The following is a 25,546-nucleotide window of genomic DNA, read 5'->3' on the forward strand; positions in this document are numbered from 1 at the left end:
ACCTGTACTGTAGTGGAAAAGTAAACCAAAGGACCTGACAATTGTTTTGAACACTTGCTAAATATTAAAGCACTCTTGTGATTAAACAAAGCAGAAGTGAGGAAAGAAGACAAGATTGTGTTTGCGCAAAAAAAACCCTATAACTACAATTAGTTCCAAAATTATGTATACATGTTAATGTTGTTAACTATTTTATTACCAAACTTTAATTGCTGTCTTCAGTTTTTTTCTCTCAACACATATATATTTTAAAATTTCTCTTTATGGTATATTTGTTTTTTAAGATGTCTCAGCTATTCGGAACCTGAGGTTGATTTGCTTTGAGGCTTCGTAGAGCTCTTCTTGCTGCTGCTGATTTGGCAATCCGATAGCTTCTTCCAACACCTTTGAATTTTCCCTTTCCTACAACTTCCACTGTTACTCTAACCTTTCCATCATAAGTTCTTTCGGCAGGACTACATGAATATAAAAAATTAGAACAAAAACAAAAAATCAAATTACAATGAAAATAGTAAACATAAAATTAATTCCAAAGAAAAGCAATAGTAACCCTTCAGTATCATTAAATATTCCCTTGAATTGAGCTCAACTCCTGGTAAATACAGACATATTCATGCAGTCTTCTTGATAATAATGTGACATTGGTTTGGAGTTGCTATACTTCCACAAGACACCAAAGTCTATGCCCCCCCCGCCCGTGAATTCTGTTCTCTTATCTAGCACCAATTTGCCTTGACCATTAGTAGATCAGAGCCTTGTGTATAGGTGACATGTAATAAATTTTAGTGCTTTGAACTCAACTTTTGTTCCTGGTTACTTGCACATGACAATAACCAAGTATAATCATGGACGTTATATGTAATTGTACATAGTTATACAAATAAACTAGTATTTGAAACAGGAAAAAAGAACTCATGTTTACCTACTTTTGAATGAAATCAATTTATACTTAGAAAGATAGAACTAGAGAGTTGGAAGGGTTCTTGGAGGTCAAAGAGTCTAAATCCTGTCCAGGGCAGGAATCCTCAGATCATGCCAAATAAATAGCTATCAAAATTTTACTGCTATATGTCTCCCTTTAACTTTAAATTAACTTTAGGCTAAACATAACCAGTTCATTTAACTATTGTTCACAAGATTTAGCCTCCAAATCCTTCACCATCTGTGTTTCTATTTTCTGCACCTTTCAGGTCTTTAGCATCTTTCTTTTATTGTGGCAACCAAAACTAGACAAGAGTATTCCAGGTCCAGGCTGGCTAATACAGCATATAGTAGAATTATCATTTCCTGTGATCTTGACATTATACTTCTGTTGATACAACCAAAGATCGCATTGGCTGTTTTAGCAGCTGCAGCATACTGCTGGCCCATCTTTAATCTGCAGTTTATAGCAGACCCAGATCTTTCTCACAAGTACTGCTGAACTAAAAAAAACCTTATGTTGTACTAAAGCATGTAGCTTTTCCTGTCTAAGGGTAGAACCTTACATTTCTCACCACTAAACTGTATTTTGTTGGCTAGGTCCCAATGTTCAAGTCTGTTAAGATCTTTCTGAACCTTCAGCCTATCTTCTGTTAATAACCCCCTTCCCCAACTTTGTGTCATCTGAAATTTGATGAGGGTACCTTTTTCATCACTTACATTTTTTTCCATATTATCTTATGAACTGTACCCTTTGACATTTGTGCCATTAAAATTATTACAAAGTCAGAATAAAATTATTATATGGGTTTATATAGATATGTAAGATATGAATTCTTACCTAAATTTGGCTGTCTCTGGCTCCATTTCCAACAGCTCTCTTACTGGTGAACGGGGCACATTTGCAGAGAATTTTTCTATGATTAAAAATATATAGAAATTTGTAATCCTCCTAATCGAAACAATACACGGAACCTTTTTTTCTGAAAACAATTATATTACCTATTAATGGCCTCATCATTGGATAGTACACTTGCCAAACCATTTCCAGAGACATTTCACTATCCATGTAAATTGCACCAGCAAGGGATTCAAATATATCTCCCATAGCCTTTGGTACTTCTATATCTTCTTCTTTTTCTTCATCTTCTTCAGATCTTCGGAGCTAAAAGTCATCAAAAAGAGTTCCCCAATAAAAACCATTGCAAAGTTTATGTTAAAAATACAACCGTATTGTATCCTAGTTTGTTTAATTGTGAGTTCTGTGGGAAGAAGAGTTTTGGCAGTGGCACTATTAGCATAATCACTAAGAAGTTGCTAGGTGGGATACAACAGATAGGAAGCACAGCAGTGGGGAAGGGAAGCAAATTTTTTAGCAAATTTGCCTTCTTCCCATGGGTAGAATCCAATCAGAGTTGTTCTTCTCCTTATAATGAAAGAGCATCTCAATTTTCTGCTGCCTAGGAAAGTGAAATTCCTACTTTTTTTTTTTTTTTTTTTTACAAGGGAAGGGTTATTTGTATGCATATGCATACATCTGAGAGATTACCTGTTTTTCTGATTTGTGGGTTTGTGTATGTATGATTTATTTGAATACATATTCATGTAATTTGTAAATATATATTACAAATGACACCTTTGAACTACAGAAGGCTGCCTACTCCATTTTTGCTATTTTTCATGTCCTATGCATGAATCCATATATTTTAAATGATACTCAACATAAAAATTACTAGCGTTTTTGCTACTAACCTCAGAATCCATTCCTTGCATTTCATTCTTTTCCATTTGGAACTGTACAAAATCATCAATAACATGAAACAGCTCAGGAGAAACAGCTTTGAAATATTTGTGGTAGTCGTATTTTACAGCCAGTGAGGCAAAAATGGTGTTGTTAACGAGAGCTGATCTCAGGTCTGTTAGGACCCCTGGTGAGTGCTGTCGTGGGTCTTCGTAAAGGTGCTTAGTTATGAGGTAGTCCAAAATTGCATCTCCCAGAAATTCTAACCGCTGGTAACAATCTTGATAAATAAGGATTGAGAGATTGGAGAGAAATATAAAATGATACAATACAGTTAAGATCTCTTCCAAATGATTTACATTCCATCTAGTACACAAGCTTAGAGAAAAGGAAATATTTTATGTGACTCACCAGTAATGGTGTTGTAATGATACGAGGCATGAGTAAATGCCTGAAGTAGATAAGCCTTGTTCTTAAAACTGTAGTTAATCTTTTTCTCAAAGTTTTCAAAGCCTGATATAAGGTGATTTAAGGTTGTCTCAGCATCTGGATGATCAAACATACATCTTGGAGGAATCTTTAAACAGCCATATACCAAGTCTTTATAGTGAGAAGTTTCTTGATTAGCTAAAGTGGCAGAAATGCAGTTTACTGAAGAATGCTTCTGTTGGTTATTAAAATGGTCTCTGTAAGAGCAAAGAACATTGTCCCACTCAGTTTTTTTAATAACTGGAAGCACTTTCAGACCCAATGAACACAGGAAAAGCTGGGCAGCTCTTTCCCCACAGCTGGTCAGATAACATCCCAAAAGGGCTTCTACACAGTCTGCAATGCTTTTGTCAGCAATGCACTGCTCTGTATGCAAATCATATGAGATAGATTGTTTTCCAGCATCAATACCACAGTTTTCTTCTGATGGATTCCAGAAACCTACAACAAAATCATCCTCTTCAACAGCTTTGCTAGGATCTAAGTAGCACATTGCATCCCATGAACTATAGTCAAAATCATCAAAATCTGATGAAAATTGAACATTAGTCAAAGATGATTTTTTGGGTGCTTTCCATTCATAACTGCTATCAGCAGGTGAAAATGGAGACAGTGATATTTTCTTCACAAATGCTCCAGAACCCATTAACATATTGTCAATAAATTTGATATGCTCCTGATCATATTCCAAAAAGTCATCTTCAAACTCAGTTTCTTCCTTGGGTACTCGCCACATTAAATCATCGTCGTCATCATCATCATAATCGTGTTTTCCATTAGACAGTAAGCCCTCTTTTGTCTAATAGTAGAAAAGAAATAAAAGTTCATGTTAAAAATTTTGCAATAATTTTGTAACTTCATGTAAAATAGCTGTAGATAAAATTTAAACACATTAAATGTTGTCAATCAATAGAAATATTCTTGGGCAGTGGTTCTGATTCCTCCTAGAAGGTAGATCTTGGAACAAACATTTCTCCCATATAGTCTTTGATGCATGGTTTACTGTTAAGTTCCATAATTTCATCCATGCTTTTAATATCTAAATAAATCTACTGGTAAAATAATCTGGGTATTATGATTTGGGAATCATTAGGATATAGACAACACTTATTTTTGTCTCATTTCTAATGCCCAACTTTGGAGAAGAAATAAAAACTCTAAACTGATGACAACTTTAGCTGGATGAAGATAAAGACTAGACTAATTCAGAAAAAAAGTACTATATATCAAAAGGTCTAATTATCGAACTGGACTTGTAAGTTATTTACACTCCTTAAATTCTAAGCTGGCAACACTTTCAGACACCATCACAAGATCCCAGAAGGAGATGTGGGTACAAAATAAATAAATAAAAATGGTTAAAATTATTTGAGATTTCTATCATCTCATGCAAAAATACGTTTCATCAGATTTTGGTAATTCAAATGTTTTAAGAGTTAGTTAAGTAGTTTCAGTATGCTTTAATATCTACAGACACAAAAAGAGCAAGAGTTTATATGTTTTAGCCTCCAGTCCCCTAATCATCTTTGTTGCTCTTCTCTGCACTCTTTCTAGAGTCTCAACATCTTTTTTAGATTGTGGTGACCAAAACTGGATGCAGTAATTCAAGTGTGACCTTACCAAGGTGTTATAAAGTGGTATTAACACTTCAGGTTTTTGCTCGGCTATATTTTTCATTCTATGACTGATGCCTAACAGAAATTGAAATTACCTCCAAAAGAAACCAACTGCCATGTTGGTTTCTTTTCTGTATTCCCTCTCCCCCCACAATAAAGGTAACTTTGTATATCATCCAAGATAAAAAAGGAGGAATTCAAATACAGGATATAACATACATTTTTCTTTTCCTAACTAGCTTTGAAAAGACTTAGCTTGCAATCCAGTACTACCTTGTACCAGATAAGACCTTATCTGCTCAGCTGGAGGCTCTATCGATGCATCTATGAATAGAACTCTGTACCTACAGTACTCCACTGTCATTTTCCAACCACAATTTTATGCAATGAAAACTTCTGAGAAAGCTGAAAACTTACAACTGTTAAAAAAACTTCAGCTAGTTACCACTATGAATTTGTGACTTTAGATTTTATATCCCTCTAAAATAAAGTACAACAATCATGACAAAGCAATCATTGATTTGTCTAATTCTCTTTTAATGCCATGCATAGTCTGGGGAAACATTTATTTTATACAACTGCAAATCTTCTATGATTCAACTTAATTGGAATTTTTGGACTCCAGACTAATACAAATGAAGTCCTTTTTATTTTAACTAAAAAACCTTGAATACAACCTCACAGAAGAAATGATTAATATTTTTGATTATCTTTATTCACCTTTTTCAGGTCTACAGTATCAATGATGTGGTCTGGTAACTAGAATATTCACAACAGAGATTGTCTAGAAATGTTGAAGAATCAGGAGTGTGATTTTCTACTCCTTCCAAAATTATTACCAAAAACCTTGCCATATGCTAAATACAATAAATAACCAGAAACCTAAAAGTACATGATTTCACACATTTACATTGTTCATATTAAGGCACTTACTCGGTTTAAAGAGTTCTGGACTTCTTTACTTTTTAGTCAACTTAAATAATTAGGCATGAGAAACTTTGTCTTTTAAGTTCATTTAACATTAATTACTTTTTTTTTTTAATGGTCACATTATAGATTTTGGGGTATTCTGCTGCTTTCAAAATTTAACCACTTCCCATTTTTGTATATATTTAAGCAATACTTTAAATATTTTATGGTACAATAATATTACATTGTAATATTTTCATTGTGCCCTCTGGTGGTTTTATAGTCAAAGTATGAATCTCATAAAATGGATAAAGACAAAACAAATCTTTCTAATCAATCTCATCTCTTTGTAAGTGGACCAATACCAATTATAAACCTAAAAGACCACTGTGGACTTCTGTTATATTATTGCATATAAATTCAAGGGAAAAGTAAGTGCATTTGGTTTTATTCCACCCAGAAGTTTGACAATAAAGCATTTTGGCAAACAATATTCTTTACTATACCGTAAAGTAATTCATAGTAATATAAGAATCCAGAACTTGGTCTAAAATAATCTNAATACCAATTATAAACCTAAAAGACCACTGTGGACTTCTGTTATATTATTGCATATAAATTCAAGGGAAAAGTAAGTGCATTTGGTTTTATTCCACCCAGAAGTTTGACAATAAAGCATTTTGGCAAACAATATTCTTTACTATACCGTAAAGTAATTCATAGTAATATAAGAATCCAGAACTTGGTCTAAAATAATCTGCATTGAAGAGCTATAAATAAGCATTTTAAGATTCCATTACATTTATTTTTGCAACAAATATTCTGATAAAGCAGGGCAAATATTAGTTCAAAGTTGTGATTTCAGGAATTCAGATTCTATAAAATAACCTGTGGTTAAACAGTAAATTATCAGAAAACTTTGTCAAGATCTGGTTCTATTCTGAAATAGTAAAAACAGAATCCTTATTACAATAACACTGAAATACTGTAAACTCGGAAATTTGGGACTGGATATTGAAGAACTCTAGGGCTAAAAGGACATCTGATTCCAATATTATCAAATCTATTAATTTTCCTTGCTATGCATTTGGATGTCCCATAACAAAGGAAATACTGCATGTAAAATTTGCATGAATACAGAATGAAATAGATCTCTAAGAAAAAGCATTTTGTCACAAAACAAAAGAAAAAGATACTGAGAAGAGCTAAAAATTAGTGTGATAAAAGCCAAACAGTATTTTTTATGCTAACTCTGACCCTTGTTTCTTGGGACACTTTATCAGTGAAACTGAAGAGCCAGGAAAGATAAAATAAGGAGTCATAAATTCCTTTTTACATGTTTATACAGACAGACTGATAGACACAAAAATTGTTATATGGCAGTGCACTGATATCGAGAATATGATTTTTATATGTATAAATCCATCTTGGAAATGACTGAATGAAAACACATACACAAAATAAAATAATGATTAAGAAGTCTGACATAATTCAGAAGATAAGATATTACTTTAGGTTATCTGCTCGTAAATATATTTGAAACATTATAGATGAACAATTAAATATAATGGTTAGGAAAAAAATAAACTATGCTGAAGATATTTAAGCTATTTGAAATGAACTGCTCAGATTCTTTTAATTTGCATATGGTTCAGACAGACCTATGTGTGTTTTTCCTTCAGGCACTGATAAAACAAATTTGATTGTGTGAATATTGTGCCATGTTAAACTAGCTCTGCAATATTGGATACTATTTTGTTCTATAGCCTGTAGTATTTCTTTGAAATATACTTTTATTCATTTACAACCCTAAAAACAGTTTATGTCCTCAAGGAAGTTTGTATTTAACACAGAATGAAATAAACAAAATCTGGGGATGTAAATAATTTTTTTATAATGTTTTTTGAGATTATACATTCACTAAACATTACTTATCATAATTTATCTATAAGATGGGGTGGATAGGGAGGAGATAAAGTTCCAGGATTGGTTTCAGCTATAATTGGCAAGTTTAAAAGATGAAGAACTTAGGCGCTGTCTTGTTTACAGGATTTTTCTAAATGGAGCCTTATCTTAGAATAAGATTCATATTCTTTCAGGTAAATAAGGTTTTAACACATTATTATAATTCTTGCATAAAACAAATATTTGAAAATACTAATATGCATTCAAGTTGAGTTATTTCTGAAGAGAATATTTGCATTTTCATATAGTGTCACAGAGAAATTAGTGGTCTTGAGAAGAGGGGGCTCTTAATTGCTATTTTGTGTCTGATTTCAACTCTTCTTCAAAAAGAGAACCGCATTATGACTTTCACTAAAAATTAAATAGGTGCAGTTTACACACCTTTAATACTGAATTATTCATTCCTTTACGCTTACAGGTAGAGAGGGAGGAAAAACCTTATCTTTTCAAAACAAGGCAAAGGAATTTTTTCCCCCACAAGTATTTTTGCTTATTTCCATTTTATTATTTAATATATTTTTTTTCAGAAGTCTTCCAATATAATGTTTCATCCTACTTTTACTACAGAGGCTGTTTTAAGAGAAATAAAAAAGTAATAGGCAATATTTTATGGAAAACTGATTATGTCAAGGCCTTCGTGTTTCGCTCACAATGACACATTTGTAACCGAGACATGTAATATTTCAAAAGACTCACCATTTCATCTTTTCCCCATTTGTCTGCATTACTCTTGTCTTGGTTTACTATGTAACCAGGAGGAAGCCAATTCACAGGAGGATCAAATATAGACACTACCATGCGACTAGGAAGCCCTTTCTTTTTTCCAAGACGATACAGGTTACAATTGCTGACCTTTAAGGGAAAAAAAGTTTATTATAAACAAAATATTCAAAAATTCAAAACATGTACTGTATTTACAGGGTAGATAGTGAAATCTGCCTCTATTACATTTATAACTTTTGGAAACATAGCTGAAATCCATCAGATAAGCTCAGTATAGGCAGCCTTCACTTAGGAGCCCTAATTAGGACTGGAATTTCTGTGGCTAAGTGAAGCAATTGTTAGATGAAACATCACATGACCTCAACACTTAGCAACAGTAGTTCTGGTAGTCTCAATTGCAGTTGTTAGAACCACACCATCATTAGGTAAGGACCACGTGCTTCTCTTGCTGTGTAAACTCCCAGCTTTGTCCAGCTGCCTCCTCCTCCCCAACTGGGTCCAGCAAGTTCCCTCCAGCATATGAGGCTCTGCCATCCTTCTATGCTTACCTCTACTTCAATTCCCCCCACCCACCGATCTTCCCAACTCTGCCCTTTTGGCCAATCCTGCCACTGCAGCCTACGCTGCTGATCTTCACCATCAGCATCTTCTTCCTCCTGCTGCTGATGAGGCATACCTGGCTGATACAGGTGCTAGTCATTCGAAATGCCTTCACATGGTCTTGCAAAGCTTTATGCCTCTTTAAATGTCTCACAACACCTCTGTGACACCTGCCTGAGTCTGTGTGCGCCTCATTAGGAGTGGGAGGCAGAAGAGGACGAGAGTCAACTGAGGCGGCAGGAGTGGCAGACTGCAGGGTGATTTAAGGGGCAGAGACTGGGGGAGATAGGTAGGTGGGAGGAATTGGACTGCACACTGAAGTTGTACATACTGGCAGGCTGCCAAGCATCCGAATTTTGATCATGTGACCAAGGGGGCACTGCAACAGATGTAACTTCATGGATCAGTTGTAACTACCATTTATTTAGCACCACCATAGCTTTGTTGTAACTTTGGTCATTGAACTAATGATCATCAAGTGAGGACTACCTGTAAATTATAATACCGTTGTTTCTAAAGTGACAAAAAGGTAAATAAAGTTGCTCTTCAGTTACCTCAAATTACTTCTGCAAGCACATACAGCGCACAGACAAAAGTCAACATCGGTAATCCTCACATGCTGATCACAGTTGGGATTGGCAACTCCATCACTAAGCAATGTGGGCATTAAGTGAAACTTCACATGATTGTGCTAGAATTATATACCATGCCTACTGTGATTATTAAACAAACCACTATAGTTTGTTAAGTGCAACATCATGTGACTGTGACTTGAAACTTCCTGCCAGCTTTCCCATTGACACTGATTGTCAGAAGCAGCTGTGAAGATCGCAGATGACGATCCCATGACAGTAAGATGTTGTGACTAGCACAATGCATGCTGGTTACTAAGCAACCGAATCACAATCATGCAATCAAAGAACACTGTAATGGTCACAAGTTCGAGGACTGGTTGTTAAGTCTATTTTTTCAGCACTGTTGTAACTTTCAGTGGTCAATGAACAAGGCAGCTGATAGTACATACTCCAACACTGTTACATGTCACTGGATTTGCTGGTTTGTACACAAACCCAAACTCACAAGAGTTGAAAATCACGGACACACTACTCACTTTTTTGCTTCTCATATATGACAGGCGTCCCTCATGAGCATCAGGGTAAGTGCAAAACAAGTATGTAGTGATGGCATGTTTTAAAAATGAATCACCAAGCATTTCAAGCCGTTCCAGATTAAATCCATCACTAGCATTTGAAAGAGTCAATGCCTGAAGAATGAGACCAGGGTTTGGGCCAAGGGTTTTTGAGGAATAACCACCGGAAGAGCTTGTTACAGAATCCATGCTTTCTTCTGAAGGCTTGCAACCTTCTGAAGCACTGGTGGTCATTGCCATTTTGGAACAATCATCTGAGGTAGATCTGTTAGCATTTCCATCAAGATATTTATTACTCAGAGTACATTCATTGCTGAACTTGAGCTGGTTCTCATTGTTATATAAATTTTGTTTAGGATACGAGGTAGTTGATTGTACAGGTATTTCTTGCCTGCAGTAATTTAGCTGATTTTCTTGGCAAACGTCTCTGTTAGGTATGTCACAATTGCCATTGGCAAGTTTTTTATTGTAAGAAACACCATTAGTTGTTGCCAGTTCTACTGAGACATCCTTTTGGAGTTTGCTAGGTGACTCTATCAATGCTCTGTAGTTCACAGACATTTGGTCATGCTTATCTGTGGAGGAGGTTTTAATAGCACCTTGATGTGCAGCATTTTCAGGGACTATAATTGCACTGTGCTTACAATAATTTTCATTCTCTTCTAGAGAGGAATTAGAAGCAGAGATGAAGGATTTGCTGTCAATAGATTTTTTCCATCCAAAGTCCAGGTTAGGGTATCTGAAAAATAAATTATGTAATTAAATTGATACAAGAAGGCTTAGTCTATAATGCTGATACTTGATTTTCAATATATCCCTCTCCAATGACACTATAACTATATTGCTTTGCAAACTGCTTTTAGACCTCATAAAATCCAAATCAATTAACAACCGTTTGATAAAATTAAAAGATGGGAGTCCTGCTATTCACTGAATTCTGGATGTTGTCTATAATATTAGCAGCAACTATAAACTTGAGAACAAAATTGACTGATTTCAAAAAGTAATAAACAAGGAAGATTCTAGCATTGTTCTGGAAAATTTATTTAAGTATAATTTTAAAATCTCAAAGGTGCTTTTTCACGAGGCAACTGGATTTTCTTTGAAGACATTTCGCTTCTCATCCAAGAAGCTTCTTCAGCTCTGACTCCCCACTATCTAGTCAGAGCTGAAGAAGCTTCTTGGATGAGAAGTGAAATGTGTTCAAAGAAAAACAAGAAAGTCCAGTTGCCTTGTGAAAAAGCACCTTTGGCATAACTATGACCTGGATGACTGAGAATCTCCATAGATATAATTTTAAAAGTTAGTACTCTGAAATGTTACCTATTTTCTCATCCAATTTAACATGGGCAAGTAAATCATTAGATTTCATTTTAGATCTTGGAAAATATACTAGTAAAATGTAAACATCTCTTTTCTGTAAGCTGAAAAACACAAAGTTCTGATGAGGCATTTATGGATCCATTGAGAAACTATTTGAAAACATGTTAAACTGGCCTAGGTCCAGACTAGTGTTCCTACATAGTTAAAGTATAATATATTTAATACCTGAAATCTATAGGAAGTGACTTAACTCCTACACCAGCATCAATAGCTGTTTGAGATCTGAGTTCCTCGGCTGTCAAAAGGCAGTGAAGACGATAAAGGATGCTAGGGAGACAAACTGCTTTTCTCCACAGTGATGCTGGAATAGGATGTATAGCACAGAGTTCAGGAACTAGGATCTTTAATAGAAAACAAGACAAAACTTCATTTTAAAATCTTACAAATTTTAGAGTAGCAAGATGCTACTGAGCCCTCTAAAATAGAAAATATACTAATTACCTGCTTATTTTGCAGACTTTCCCACTTGGCTTTCCGTTTCTCTGCACTGCTTAATGGAAGAGCTTTCCCCTTCTGATTCAAATGCCGAGGCGTCAAAAGATTAAGTCTAGAACAAAATGAACAGGCATCTCTAAAAGGCTTACTATAATAATTCAAATTCCGTTTTGAAAGATGGAAATAAGAAAAAAAAGTTTTAAGATTTAATAGTAGGGATGTGATTTGTCCCTTATAGACATTTTTGCTTCTTTTGAAATTTGTTCATGTTTATCATAAGCTAAAAAAATCTAGCCATATAATTGATTAATTCTTTCTTTTTCTGAGTCACTTATTTGCACATCAATCCTACCGAGGAGATGAGAAAAAGTAAATAGAAGAACCATCTTATTTAGGTAGGGAAACCTTATTGCAGCCTCCTTTGATTTTACCCACCTTTAATTTTATTTTAATATTTTCTGCTTATTGTGCTCCCCAAAAAAGACAGTATAAACATGTTTCTGTTTAGAAACTATGAAGGAAGGGGAGAACAGCCCCTCCCCAATAAACTTTCTGTTTTTCATCTTCTCTGATAGAATAGGTTTGATATAAGAACAACCTATAATTGTTCCATGATGTAGAGGTAAAAGGTCTTTGGGAGAAGGAATCTCTCTTTCTCTCTCTTCACTTATAGAGCAGATCTGAAAAATCCTCAAGAAAATGCATTGGTCCAGGATTGTCCCCTGAACACATTCTTTTTTTTTAAAAAAAAAGTAACATTAAATGTGTCTAAAATCACCATATATATGGAAACTTGATGCCATATGTTTATAAATCACAAGGAAAAAATATGTAAATTCTGATAGCTGACTTTACCTTGAAGATGTGTGGTCCACATCCAGCAATGGCTGGTTGAGATTGGTCAGGTCAAGGTTGTACTTTGTTTTATAATATTCAGCAAATGTTTCATATTCTGGTGAAGGAAATTTGCTCAGTGGTGTAAGATCTGTGTACACATCAGCAACATAGAATCGATGAGGCTGGTCAAAATTTCGATACCTGGATAGAAACAGATATTTAGATGCCAATATCAAACACTGTGCCAAATAAATTTTCTACCATTTCCAGATGTTGGATTTAATTACAAACCAGTCTGAAATAAAATATAATTTAATTCTATTTTCAAAATAATTACTGATCAAAAACAATGAGCTACATATCCCAGTAAGATTTTCCACAAGATGTTGATATTCCAGATATCAAAATACTATACAAATCCCCTTCCCTTCAATAGGTAAATATATTCTTTAGAACAAAATTAACTGAACGGTTATTTTGAACTTGGCTAGTGCACCTTTACTGAAATGAGGAGGAAAATTTTCCAAGGAAAAAGCAAGCATTCTAGATTTAAGCAGGTAAATGTAAAACAATACATTTTATTACTATTCCATTTTTAATTCATAAATTCCATAGTTTTTACAAGTTATGCTTAAAATATTTCATGTTTTATTATATTTGTTTCCATTACAGTTTCATATTTATTATTAACACAGCTGTAAACAAATTTCATTGCTGTGTCAAAAATTCTGAAGAATATTTTGTATTTATCTGTGATCAAATTTCTTTTCCCTTTTATTAACGCCACATCCAGTATTAGGAAGCTTAATGGGTAGCTGTATGCAAAGTATTTTCATTTTCAATTATCTCAAGTTTGAAATGTTCTCATCTTAAAACAACTCTCTTCTGAGTTTGAAACAAGATATTTCCATTTTAAGCATGAATTAGTTTCGTTTGAAACATTTTGCGTATCACTCCTGATGGGCACTTCTTCACACTACTAGGATGAACAAAAGTGTTCTAATACTGTATTACTTGGGATCGCTTTTTCTTTTTACTTTGCCATTTAATCTTTTCAAGAAATCTAGAATACAACTCCTTTAAGTCAGACTTGATCACTATAGGATATTCTAATGTTTGCATTAAACTGTTAAAACCTGAAAAAATACTACTTTTAAATATATAGAGATGTTTGTTTTAATTTTCAAAAAAATACTCACCTTGGAATGATAACTGCATCCTGATAATCCTCTAATTTAAAAATGAATGGTGTTTCTTTTGTATATTGTGTACTGGGAATGCCAGTACGAGCTTCCGATTTCTCAATATTTTCCATAAATTTAAAATCAATGTCCAAAGTGCTGGAGCCATCAACTTAAAAACAAAAGATTTTATTTAAATTTCAAAACTAAAAATATTTTCAGATTCTTAGCACATATTTTAAATGGTAGATAACTTCCAAGAATTTTTGTCAAAATCAATTTCATAATATTACAGGGCTTTTGGTGGTAATCAATATTTCAAAAGAACAGAAGTCAACCTGAAATACTGTTCTAAGGTCTAATGTTTATATACTATAGTTACTTCTCAAACGTCTGCTTTTACAAGTAATATTCAAAATCTGAAAAAACTAAAAGACACAATCCCTTTATTTGTTAATTTTTTATGGTTGTGTTGCAAATCAGTTTTATTTTCTGCAAAATGCTTGTTGAAGGATGTTAAACAATGTGAAGGATATTAAATAATTCCTGTACACGTGGGAAGAATTTGTGTATACAAATGGCCACTTAAATATGCCATCAACTGTATGTAACTTTAATTAATAAATAAAACAGCACTCTTCTCACCAACATTAAGAGGTAGAACACAATAGGCTGAATCAGCATCAGTGGGTCTGAATTCTAGTGCAGGTTTTTCAAGTCGAAGAATGTGAGAGAATATATATTGGTGAAGTCGTGTGATTAACTCAAGCATTTGTAACGACAAAGTGAAACTTGATTTCTTTAACTCAATAGATATGGTCACTTCTCCTGAGCGGGTATATACAGGAAAATGAGGAATCTAGATAAACAAACAAACAAACCAAAGTAAATATAAGATGATTACAAGAAAGCATTGGCTAAAATTTGTGTCCCTTGTTAATAACCAATCTACATCTAATATTCAAACTAGCATAAAGGTGTATATCTTTTTAGGCATTCAATTCTAGATTGCACACACACAAATAAACCCATGTTAATGTCAGGTTAAAACTGAAAACTGTCAGGAAAATGTAATAGATTCATCCAAGAACCACAAATGGTAGCCACACAGGAGCTAATATTATAATTCAAATATTTATGCAAATACAAGTTCATGTGAGTTTTTATACAGTTTTCTTGTAAGAATATATATCACAATTTCTTAAATACTATCTTTATATTTTTGCTTTTCTTGTGCAATGTTATTATTTATAAGATGCTATCTTAGAAAGGCACTTGCTGATGCAAACCAGGATTAAGGAGAATATGTGGTTTGTACATACAGTAACTAAGCATAAATATGTATTAGTATTATTTATAGTCCATTCCAATTCTAATCTATCCTGGGAGGGAATATAAGGAAAACAATGTAAAAACCAAAGAAGCCATCAATTTTATAATCATAGGTGCCCAAATAAACTAAGGGTTGAAAGCATGCTAAAAAAAAGTATCGCTTTTTCAGTATTTAGTATTATTTCAGTATTGCCGAAATAAAAGAAATGCTGGTGTCACATAAACCTCCTGGGCAAGAGAACTCCCTATTAAAGTTTAATGAGAATGTTCGCCGCCAATCTTGTCACCCTATTTTTTTTACCAGCTGTAGTTTCTGGATGGTGTCCAAAGTTATACCCATACTTAAGAAATATGCTTGCTTTGGAAAATATGCAGGAAACAGAAAGAACATAATGCTCTCATACGTTAGTGTGGCTCAAAGTATTAATCTGGATTTAGTTTAATTCACGTATATGCATTGCTTAATAATATGTATCAATTATAGAAAAATAAGAAAGCATATGGTTTAGAAAGCCTGTCATAATATAAAAGCATTTTCTTCCTATGAGCAACTTCTTTTACCAGAGGCAATGTGTATAACTGTATTCTCTATTTCACAAGATTCCCATATAAATGGCGTCACTCTAAAATAGTGATGAAAAAGAAACAAGCAGCTAAGCTATTGATCTGGATCGTTTTATTATTACAATATTTCAAACATTGAAAAAAATGAATATCAGTCCTTTTAAAACAGTTAATTAGGTAACTCTGACAAGATAAGTAAGCATGTTCCATAAATATGGAGTTCTACTGTAATACACTGGCTTGAACACCTTGAAGCAAATTTTAAAAAAAGAGAAATGCATGTACTTGTGTGCATTTAACTACCTGAGGTATAGGTTTGGCTGTCAGTATTCCAAAACATCTTGTAGTATCTTCGGGAGGATATAGCTTTCGTCTTCTAAAGTTGAGCTCATCAGGTAGAGGAGTAGTTAAGACCATACCAATTACATAAAGGTAACAGGGTTGATCAGGTTTGGGATAACTGTCCCTCAAACATTCTGGAATCTATAGACAATAGTGTAACAAGCATGTTTTTTTAAATAAAAATTGTCCTTAGTGATGCATAGAAACAATACAGGTTTAAAATAAATTATCCTTGCATATCTATATATATTTCTATCTATCTATCTAGATATATCTATCTCTATATCTCACATGATAGATAGATAGAATTTAAAAAAAAAATTGAATGCAGGATTAAATTACAAATTGTCAGTGATTAATTGATTTATATAACTAGCAGCTAAAAAGTTGATGCATGATTTCTGCATTGTGAAACCATTTGAAAGCAGTTTCTACCACAAAGACAATAAATAAAACTAAAGAGTCAAATGGAATGAAGCAAGAACCTTGTAAAAGAGGCTCCAGTCTGGAAAATAATAATATTCAGTAATTTAGTGAATCTTTGCAAGGATTCTATTTAAGCTATTTTGGACAAAAAGGTAACTTTTAATTAAAATTCTTGTAATTGACAGTTTCAGTCCTGGTTTCTTCAGTTAAGGCTAAGAAAGGCCTTTTGCTTGAAATCTGCATTATTGCTGTCACAATGCTGGGTAGACCAAGAATCTAATATGTTATGGTATAACTTCCTCCTAATTAAAAGTAGCTTCAAATTTGGCAATGAGATTTTACAAATAAGAAATGTCATTAGCTGACTTTTCCCGTTTGTTTGCAACACTTCAAAATCCAAAAAACGTATTTACTTTACTTTGTGCCTCTCTTGGATTACACTGTGTTCTTTTCATTACCCTAGAATAAAATGTGAATGTTTCCCCTGAATAGTTTATCATACTAGGGATGGGCAGCAATCTAGATTCAAAGGGACATAAACTCCGACTCAAAGAGGATGTTCAGATAGCACTATTTGGCAACTCTTTAAATATGATGTCTTTTCTTCTTGGCTTGTGGAGCTGACCACCCAAGCTTTTTCTAATCCTAAAACAAATGTATTTGATTTAAATTGCTACTAAGAAGTGCTATTTGTTCAAACACAAATTGCTATTCTACAATTTCTCTTTAACCACATCATATCCAAAGCTGCGGCTATAATGTGGCTGCAATATTGGACTTCAGTATAGCAATGGATGATTAAACACTGATTCTGTGTCCTATTTTTCATCCAAAGACACAAAAAATAGCACACAGTATTCATATTCATCAGTAGTCATATGACACCAAAGATAATGCTTCATCTCAGGCTAGAAAAAAATTAAACACTTTATTATGTTTCCACTGTAATTTATGTATAAATGAGAAATTAAATAATGAAATGAAAATCATGTGGGTGTGAAATGGAAAAACGTATCTTTTTGTGCATCCAAATTTCTTGTTTACGCATTTCCTTTTGGTCTCACTTATCACATATAAGAAATCTTATTCTACTCTTGTTATTGTGGTGCAGAAGTCCTCAACAGAAATATTTTTTTCATTATTACAAGATTCTCTGATTAGCACAAATGCTAAAGAACCAGTATACTCCTGCTATTCAAGTCAGAAAAATCTTAAACAAAACCATACAACTATACTCACAGCTTTAGGGTAGCACTGCCTTCGTTTTGTAGAACCTGGCCTTCCTGGAACACTGGTTTCTTCTTCATCATGCAAATCAAGTTCCTCCTCATATTTTACTGTTTCTTTTCCAACAGGCATCAAGTGATCATCCAGCTCACCTAAAATATAAAGAACAAATGATAAATCAAGTAATTCCATAATTACAAAAAAATGCTCATCCATAAAATAACTTTTATCCAGTCTTTTATAAAATGCATGTATAAAATCATCAGGGACTGTATCATTGAAGATCTAAATTTCCTCACCTGTTTTACACAAACATGGTACAATTTCAAAGGACACATAAAAGAATAAAAAATAATAATCTCTTCATTAAAATGGAGAGGATTAGTTACTGCAGCAGCAATTAAAGGAAACTGCCTGAGTTTAAATTAGTGAGGATCTTTTTTCATGATTCTTAGAACATTAAATGAGATATTATTCTTTACAAATCAGTATATAATGTTAAGAGTCTGAAAGTAGTCAATTCAGATTGATTTTATTCATATTTACTCTGAAACAACTCATTGAAATACTCAATGAACAATTTATCACCTATAACCATATATAGGATTATGTTCTTTCTAACATTTGAGAATGCTGATCAGGGTGCAAAACTGAGCATTCTAATAAGAAACCTGAGCTCCTCAAATAATTAGATATTACTAAGTTCCACAGTGGGATCTTAATAACATTAAGTATCATAAACAGAAGTTGCAGGAGAAGGCAATTGAGAAATGGGCAGGAACTTGACATCACAGCATTATGTTTTAACCAAGTGTTTCAGGGAATTTTTTTTTTTTTTTTTAAAAAAAGACTAGCTAAATTCCACAGAAAGGAGAAAGTTTAAGGATCTAGGGAAGTTTTTTTTTTCATTCTGGAAGCAAAGCTGTCTATTGTTCTCTCAGAATTACAGCGGTTGAGAATGGATTGAAATCTTTCAAAGTGATTTTGATGGAAGAAACAGAAGTCCTTTAAAAAGGAACAACTTTTTAAAATAATTGTACATCGAAGTTTACCTTCAGGCTTTATTTCAAGTATTTAACTCAATACAATTTTTATATTGTCTGGGATGAAAAGACAGAAGGAAGTGATTTTTTTTTCTTTTTGTCTTTTTGACAGCCAGTTTGGTCTAGTGGTTAAGAAACCAGGGGACTGTGAATTCTAGTCCTGTCTTAGGCATGAAAGCTAGCAGGGTGACTTTTGAACTAATCACTCTCTCTCAGCCAGTGATGTCAGGCCTGGGAGACAAATCAATCAGTCTCATATTTAATACAATTTTTGTATTGTATACGATGAAAAGAAAGAAGCAAATAATGGGAAAATAAACAAATAAATGTGGAGTTACATAGCCATATAGCCAGTTAAACAATTGGTGAGTGTCAAAAGTGAATCTATATGGAAAATACAGAATTAAGCTTAATGCCAATATTGTCAGTGCAGAAAAATACTAGATCTTCTTGATACTGCCAGGACCAAGATGCTAAGACGAAAGAGTGCTAAGAATTCAAGTAACTCAGCATACATAATACTAGATATAACTATGTACATGGATTTCCACCAGAGAAAAATACAAAGTGCAAAGGTTGGATATGAAAATGATGGTTAATAGAAAACTATAAAAGTGACTTTAAAGAAGACCAGAAGTAAAAACTAACACTGCCAGTTCCAAAAAAACCCCAAATAAACCCTAAAATGTCATTTTCAGTTATTTGTTTTCCTCTATAGGACCTTGTACCATTAAAAAAAACCACAATGAATGTCAAGACAGTATCAAATGTTCATTAAATAAATGATATTGCTTCTAAAAGTTATACTTACCAATTTTATGCAATTTTTCACAACAAATAAGAGCGACAACTCTTTCTGCTAATCTCGCACAACTCATTGGAGGACCCTGGAAATAAAATTTGAAGCAAGTCTTTTAAAATTTCCTATCAATAAGTAATAATCAAATTTATTGCTTTGTTTTTTTCATTTCATATTTTAGTTATTATTTGTTAGATTAATACCCTATCTTTCCCTCTGGAGCTCATGGTGAAATACACAGCATTTCTTTCTTCAAGTTCCCCCACTCCATAGCAACTCTGTGCACAGGCTCAAAGTGCACGTGGCTGGGGCAGACTTATACCTGGATATTCACCTCAACTAGTATGCTATACTGGCTCTCTAATAACGAAGAACTGTCATGCATAAAAAATATGTAACTGTTGTACAAGGGACAGGTTTAAGAACATAAAATAACATTTTAAAAACCATACAGCTCTACGTAGAACAGATGTTATTTATATATTCCAAATATATCCAATACTTCAGGTTATTACAAATGTCAAAACACATCACTATTTAGACTGAATATTTAATATGAAAGGAAAATAAATTATTTTTTCTACACTAAGATGCTTTCATATTGCTAATAAAAAATCATTAAGACTTAGCCCTAGAGTTTCTTATGACTTTTACACACAGTGCTTTGTCATTCAAGCTTTAATGACTGAGTCTATGGAGATGTCTGAGAATCTCCATATACATCAAGCTTTAATAGTTAGTTTAATTCAAATAGAGAGAGTAAACCTCCTTCTTTGCAACAGTATATATTTCAATGCCTCAAATGGCCTCAATTATACCCCATTTGATTGATCAACTTCCAGTTGAGACACCTGTGAATATTGTCATCATAGAAAATCCATGGACTAGCTACTTAGCACAGAGTAAACCTTTCATATATTAAGTTATGCACTAAGTTGCAAGCCATGTCACAGGGAAAACATTGCACACTCAAAATTTACTTAGTCTAAACCAGGGGTCCCCAACCCACTGGCCACTGGGCGGCGTGAGTGGCTGGCCAGAACGTGTGTGTGCGCACACAGCCCAAATCATGTGAGTGTCACAATGAGCATTTGTGGCCCCACAAAACCATCCCTTCTCCCCCCCCCCCGCTCCGAGCCGTCAACCCCAAAAGATTGGGGAACTCTTGTTTAAACAAACAAAATACTCACGACTATTGATGCTCGAAGAGGAGAATTGATAGGTAGATAAAGTGTTGCATAAAATGTGTTATCAAGAAGCTCTCTAGTTTTACACTTAGGAGCCAGATGAGTAAATGGATCACTTGGTAATCTAGCACAATACCTATTTGACACATTTTTTAAAAAAAACACACACACACATAAACATATCATTTTAAAAAGCAAATGACATTTTATGGCTAACATATTCACAGGTTAACAGAAATCAACAGGTAAATAGATGTCAATAGTTTGCAATTATTTCTAAGATTTCCATCCAGTTAAATAGTTTGATTTAAACATACTGTACAATTCTCCCAAGCAGACTGACAATAAAGACAACAAACAGGAGAATCTTGGAATGTTTCTAAGATTGAAATGGACACCTACTGGAAAATTTTATCTGTTAATTGAGTAATATCATATTCAACCAGAAAAGAATATGGCGTGTCCAATAAGGTCAGTTTTACTGAATATGCCCAGGACCCTCCTCAACCTAATATTCTGTTTCTCATAGTTGTCAAGCAGCTGCCTCTAAGTTGCTTGGAAGCAGAAGGCAGGCATACCCTTCTTCCAACATTGTTCCCTCTGAAATAGTAGTTGGTGGCATGCTCCTCACAACCTGGATGCAACAAATTCAATATCAATAGTCCTTCACATCTCAATGAACTTACTTAATCCCCTTTTAAAACCATCCAGTTTAGAGCCAACACATAAAGTATGAATTAATTATATCCTATATGATATAATTATGTATGTTTGTCCTGAATGATTGTCTTAAAATTATTTTCAATCAGCCATAGTAAATGTTTTTTGTATTTTGAGAAACGGAAGAAAAAAAAATCTGTCTAGTTTCCCCATGCCATGAATTGTTTTATGAAATGCCCAACATGTACCCAACATTGTTCCCAGCTAAATAATCCACTAGTCTACCTTTTATAATAAAAATGTTTCTTATAGATAGTCCTTGATTTATGAACATGCATTAATTATATTTTATTTTTTTCAATTAGTCATAAATGAACTATTTCTTTTTCATAGCTGGCATTCTTACTGTACTATCCACTATTATCCCAAGATTTAGCTAAGGACAATTCTGTGGAGTCCTTGGTGCTCCCTGAGCTTGGTTGTTTGCTTGCAGACATTTCATTACCCAACTGGGTAACATCATTAGTGCAGCATGGATGATGTTACCTACCAGTAATCATGTAATAAAATACCTACAAGCAAACGATCAAGATCAGAAAGAAATAAAGACCCCATATTGCAGAATTATTTGCATTAAAATTACATTGATATCTCTCTTCCATTTCATTCCCTCCCTATCCTCCAATATTAAATATATTTCAGAAAAAGTAATAATGAAACAATAAATGGATTTAGTTGCCTTATTTCTTGTGAGACATAAAATCCTTAAGTGTACAGTGAGGGGAAAAAATTACTTGATCCCCTGCTGTTTTTGTATGTTTGCCCACTGACAAAGAAATGATCAGTCTATAATTTTAATGGTAGATTTATTTTAACAGTGAGACAGAATAACAAGAATATCCAGAAAAACGCATTTCAAAAAAGTTATAAATTGATTTGCATTTTAATGAGTGAAATAAGTATTTGAGTCCTTTGCAAAACATAACTTGGTGGCAAAACCTTTGTTGGCAATTACAGAGGTCAAACGTTTCTTGTAGTTCACCACCAGGTTTGCACACATCTCAGGAGGGATTTTGTCCCACTCCTCTTTGCAGATCCTCTCCAAGTCATTAAGGTTTTGAGGCTGACATTTGGCAGCTCGAACCTTCAGCTCCCTTCACAGATTTTCTATAGGATTAAGGTCTGGAGACTGGCTAGGCCACTCCAGGACCTTAACGTGCTTCTTCTTGAGTCATTCCTTTGTTGCCTTGGCCATGTGTTTTGAGTCATTGCCATGCTGGAATACCCATCCAAGACCCATTTTCAATGCCCTGGCTGAGGGAAGGAGATTCTCACCCAAGATTTGATGGTACGTGGCCTTGTCCATTGTCCCTTTGATGCGGTGAAATTGTTCTGTCCCCTTAGCAGAAAAACACTCCCAAAACATGTTTCCACCTCCATGTTTGACGGTGCGGATGGTGTTCTTGGGGTCATAGGCAGCATTCCTCCTCCTCCAAACACGGTGAGTTGAGTTGGTGTCAAAGAGCTCGATTTTGGTCTCATCTGACTGCAACATTTTAACCCAGTTCTCCTCTGAATCATTCAGATGTTCATTGGCAAACTTCAAACGGGCCTGTACATGTGCTTTCTTGAGCAGGGGGGGCCTTGCAGACGCTGCAGGATTTAGTCCTTCACGGCATAACAATTGTTTTCTTGGTGACTATGGTCCCAGCTGCCTTGAGATCATTGACGAGATCCTTCCATGTAGTTCTGAGCTGATTCCTCACTGTTCTCATGATCATTGAAACTCCATGAGGTGAGATCTTGCATGGAGCCCCAGACCAGGGGAGATTGACAGTTATTTTGTGTTTCTTCCATTTGTGAATAATTGCACCAACTGTTGTCATCTTCTCACCAAGCCGCTTGGTGATAGTCTTGTAGCCCATTCCAGCCTTGTGTAGGTCTACAATCTTGTCCCTGACATCCTTGGACAACTCCTTGGCCATGGTGGAGATTTGGAATCTGACTGATTAATTGCTTCTGTGGACAGGTGTCTTTTATACAGGTAACAGGCTGAGATTAGGAGCACTCTCTTTAAGCTCGTTACCTCTATAAAAGACAACTGGGAGCCAGAAATCTTGCTGATTGATAGGTGATCAAATACTTATTTCACTCATTAAAATGCAAATCAATTTATAACTTTTTTGAAATGCGTTTTTCTGGATATTTTTGTTGTTATTCTGTCTCTCACTGTTAAAATAAACCTACCATTAAAATTATAGACTGATCATTTCTTTATCAGTGGGCAAACGTACAAAACCAGCAAGGGATCAAATAATTTTTCCCTCACTGTAACCATAATAGACAAATGCTTAAAACAGATACAGTTGCCAGCATTTAATTAAAAGACTGCTTTATATCATGTAAAATATACAGCTAAATAGGGAAACAATAGTCATCATACCGATTAATATGCCCAATAGCAGTATTTATTGTGACTCTTGGACCACCATCTTCTGGCCTCAACACATATGGTGGGAAGATGTCATCATCATCTATAATAGGCTCGTTTTCTGTTTCACTAATATCAACAGACTTTGAGCATTTGTTCCTCAGAATCTTAAAAAAAATAAATTAATACAGAATGGTAAGAACATTATATACATTCAGCCTTGAGATTACATTAACAGCAAGAGTGAAAGATATCTATTACAGAATATTTAAGAATAATTAAGATAGAATGGGATTATCTGTGGGCTATATCTTTACTAACTTCATATTAGGTCCCAGCCCTTTTAAGGGAAGAATTATCACAGTCCACTATCATGGAAGAGGTCACACCAACATTAACAAAAGAAACTAACAACATTGACTCAGAGATAATTAATGTTAAGATTCTTTGACTTCTGTCGGAAAAAAGATACATCAGAGTCTCTTTGTATACTATTTTATGAGTATTAGCACATAAATTAATTTCTGTATTTTTTATAAATATCTGGGTTCTCCAAATGATTAAAACAACTGCTTTGGAGCACGCAGGAACATATATGAAGTACTATTTTTCAATAGTTAAACCACTTGTGTCTTTAAAATGGCTGTCATAACTGCTTCAGAAATTACTCCCAGCTACCTTTGCAACTTGGTGCATGCACAAATTGCTAGTTTCAAAACACCTCTTTTAAAACATGTGCATGTGAATAAAAATTTAAATATTTTTAACTTTATGAAAATACAAATATATAAATAGTGGGCCAGTCTACTGAGAGATGACTATTAGTTAGTTATTAATTCATCTGAAAATCCTATGTCTCTTTTCTTACTGTATTCAGACATCTTTCTGTGGATCTTCCAGTATGGAAGTATCTTTGGGCAATATAATCTTCTAAGCATATTCTTTTTGCTCCTTTAGTTATCAAGATATCTTTCTCAATTAATTATTTTTTGCATTTCTTCCACTTTTAAGAAAAACTGATTGTCTGATAACTAAACTACTAAATCACTGTTTTATATTTTTAGAACCATAAAAACAGTTCTTTTTTAAAGCATTTGGGGATGAGTAAGATCATGTTACCTTGCATCAAGCTGATTGTGCTAATTGTATCAGTTGATTTCTGTTTCTAATTTTCCAATATTAATCCTGTAAGCCACTCTGTTATTTGGAAGTGGAATAGGCTAAAGCTTTTGTATAAATAAATAAATCCCCCCCCCAAATTCCTTTATGATTCAATGACATGGGCTTCTTTGTCACATACCTTCTCAATCGCTTTGTAGGTTTTAAGATCTTCTTCAAAACATTTAATTTTGTCTGAATCAGCTAACATGATATAGTTTGAGATTGGTGCCCTGGCTCTTCCTTTGGATTGCACATAGGAACGATATTCTGTGGGCAAATCAAAACGAACCACCAAATTGCATTTTGGTATGTCAACACCCTCTTCTACAATACTAGTTGCAATTAGCAAGTTGGTTTCATGTGCTCGAAATTTTCTAAGTACCTACAAAGTAACCAAGAAGACATATTTCTAAGACCATCTGTT

The 25,546-nt window shown here is 34.0% G+C and overlaps 1 protein-coding gene across 1 annotated transcript in view; it reads right to left on the reverse strand.

Moving 5' to 3' along the window:
- Window positions 1-283: 283 nt before the first annotated feature.
- The window catches only part of DICER1 (dicer 1, ribonuclease III), a 51,483-nt gene continuing 26,220 nt past the window's right edge, over window positions 284-25,546 (reverse strand). The window contains exons 11-28 of the mRNA XM_015819066.1: window positions 25,262-25,504; window positions 23,974-24,128; window positions 20,874-21,006; window positions 19,696-19,771; window positions 17,854-17,993; window positions 16,150-16,329; window positions 14,596-14,809; window positions 13,969-14,122; window positions 12,788-12,970; window positions 11,939-12,044; window positions 11,663-11,838; window positions 10,076-10,853; window positions 8,338-8,493; window positions 3,074-3,950; window positions 2,674-2,942; window positions 1,924-2,086; window positions 1,763-1,838; window positions 284-455 (exon numbers count right to left, since the gene is read on the reverse strand). Of these exons, the coding sequence (XP_015674552.1) occupies window positions 290-455; window positions 1,763-1,838; window positions 1,924-2,086; window positions 2,674-2,942; window positions 3,074-3,950; window positions 8,338-8,493; window positions 10,076-10,853; window positions 11,663-11,838; window positions 11,939-12,044; window positions 12,788-12,970; window positions 13,969-14,122; window positions 14,596-14,809; window positions 16,150-16,329; window positions 17,854-17,993; window positions 19,696-19,771; window positions 20,874-21,006; window positions 23,974-24,128; window positions 25,262-25,504 (4,245 nt within the window). The 3' untranslated portion in view covers window positions 284-289. The remainder of the gene's footprint in view (window positions 456-1,762; window positions 1,839-1,923; window positions 2,087-2,673; window positions 2,943-3,073; window positions 3,951-8,337; window positions 8,494-10,075; window positions 10,854-11,662; window positions 11,839-11,938; window positions 12,045-12,787; window positions 12,971-13,968; window positions 14,123-14,595; window positions 14,810-16,149; window positions 16,330-17,853; window positions 17,994-19,695; window positions 19,772-20,873; window positions 21,007-23,973; window positions 24,129-25,261; window positions 25,505-25,546) is intronic.

The sequence above is a fragment of the Protobothrops mucrosquamatus genome, unplaced genomic scaffold (assembly GCF_001527695.2).
Source record: "Protobothrops mucrosquamatus isolate PMUCROS unplaced genomic scaffold, P.Mucros_1.0 scaffold856, whole genome shotgun sequence".
Taxonomy (NCBI): domain Eukaryota; kingdom Metazoa; phylum Chordata; class Lepidosauria; order Squamata; family Viperidae; genus Protobothrops; species Protobothrops mucrosquamatus.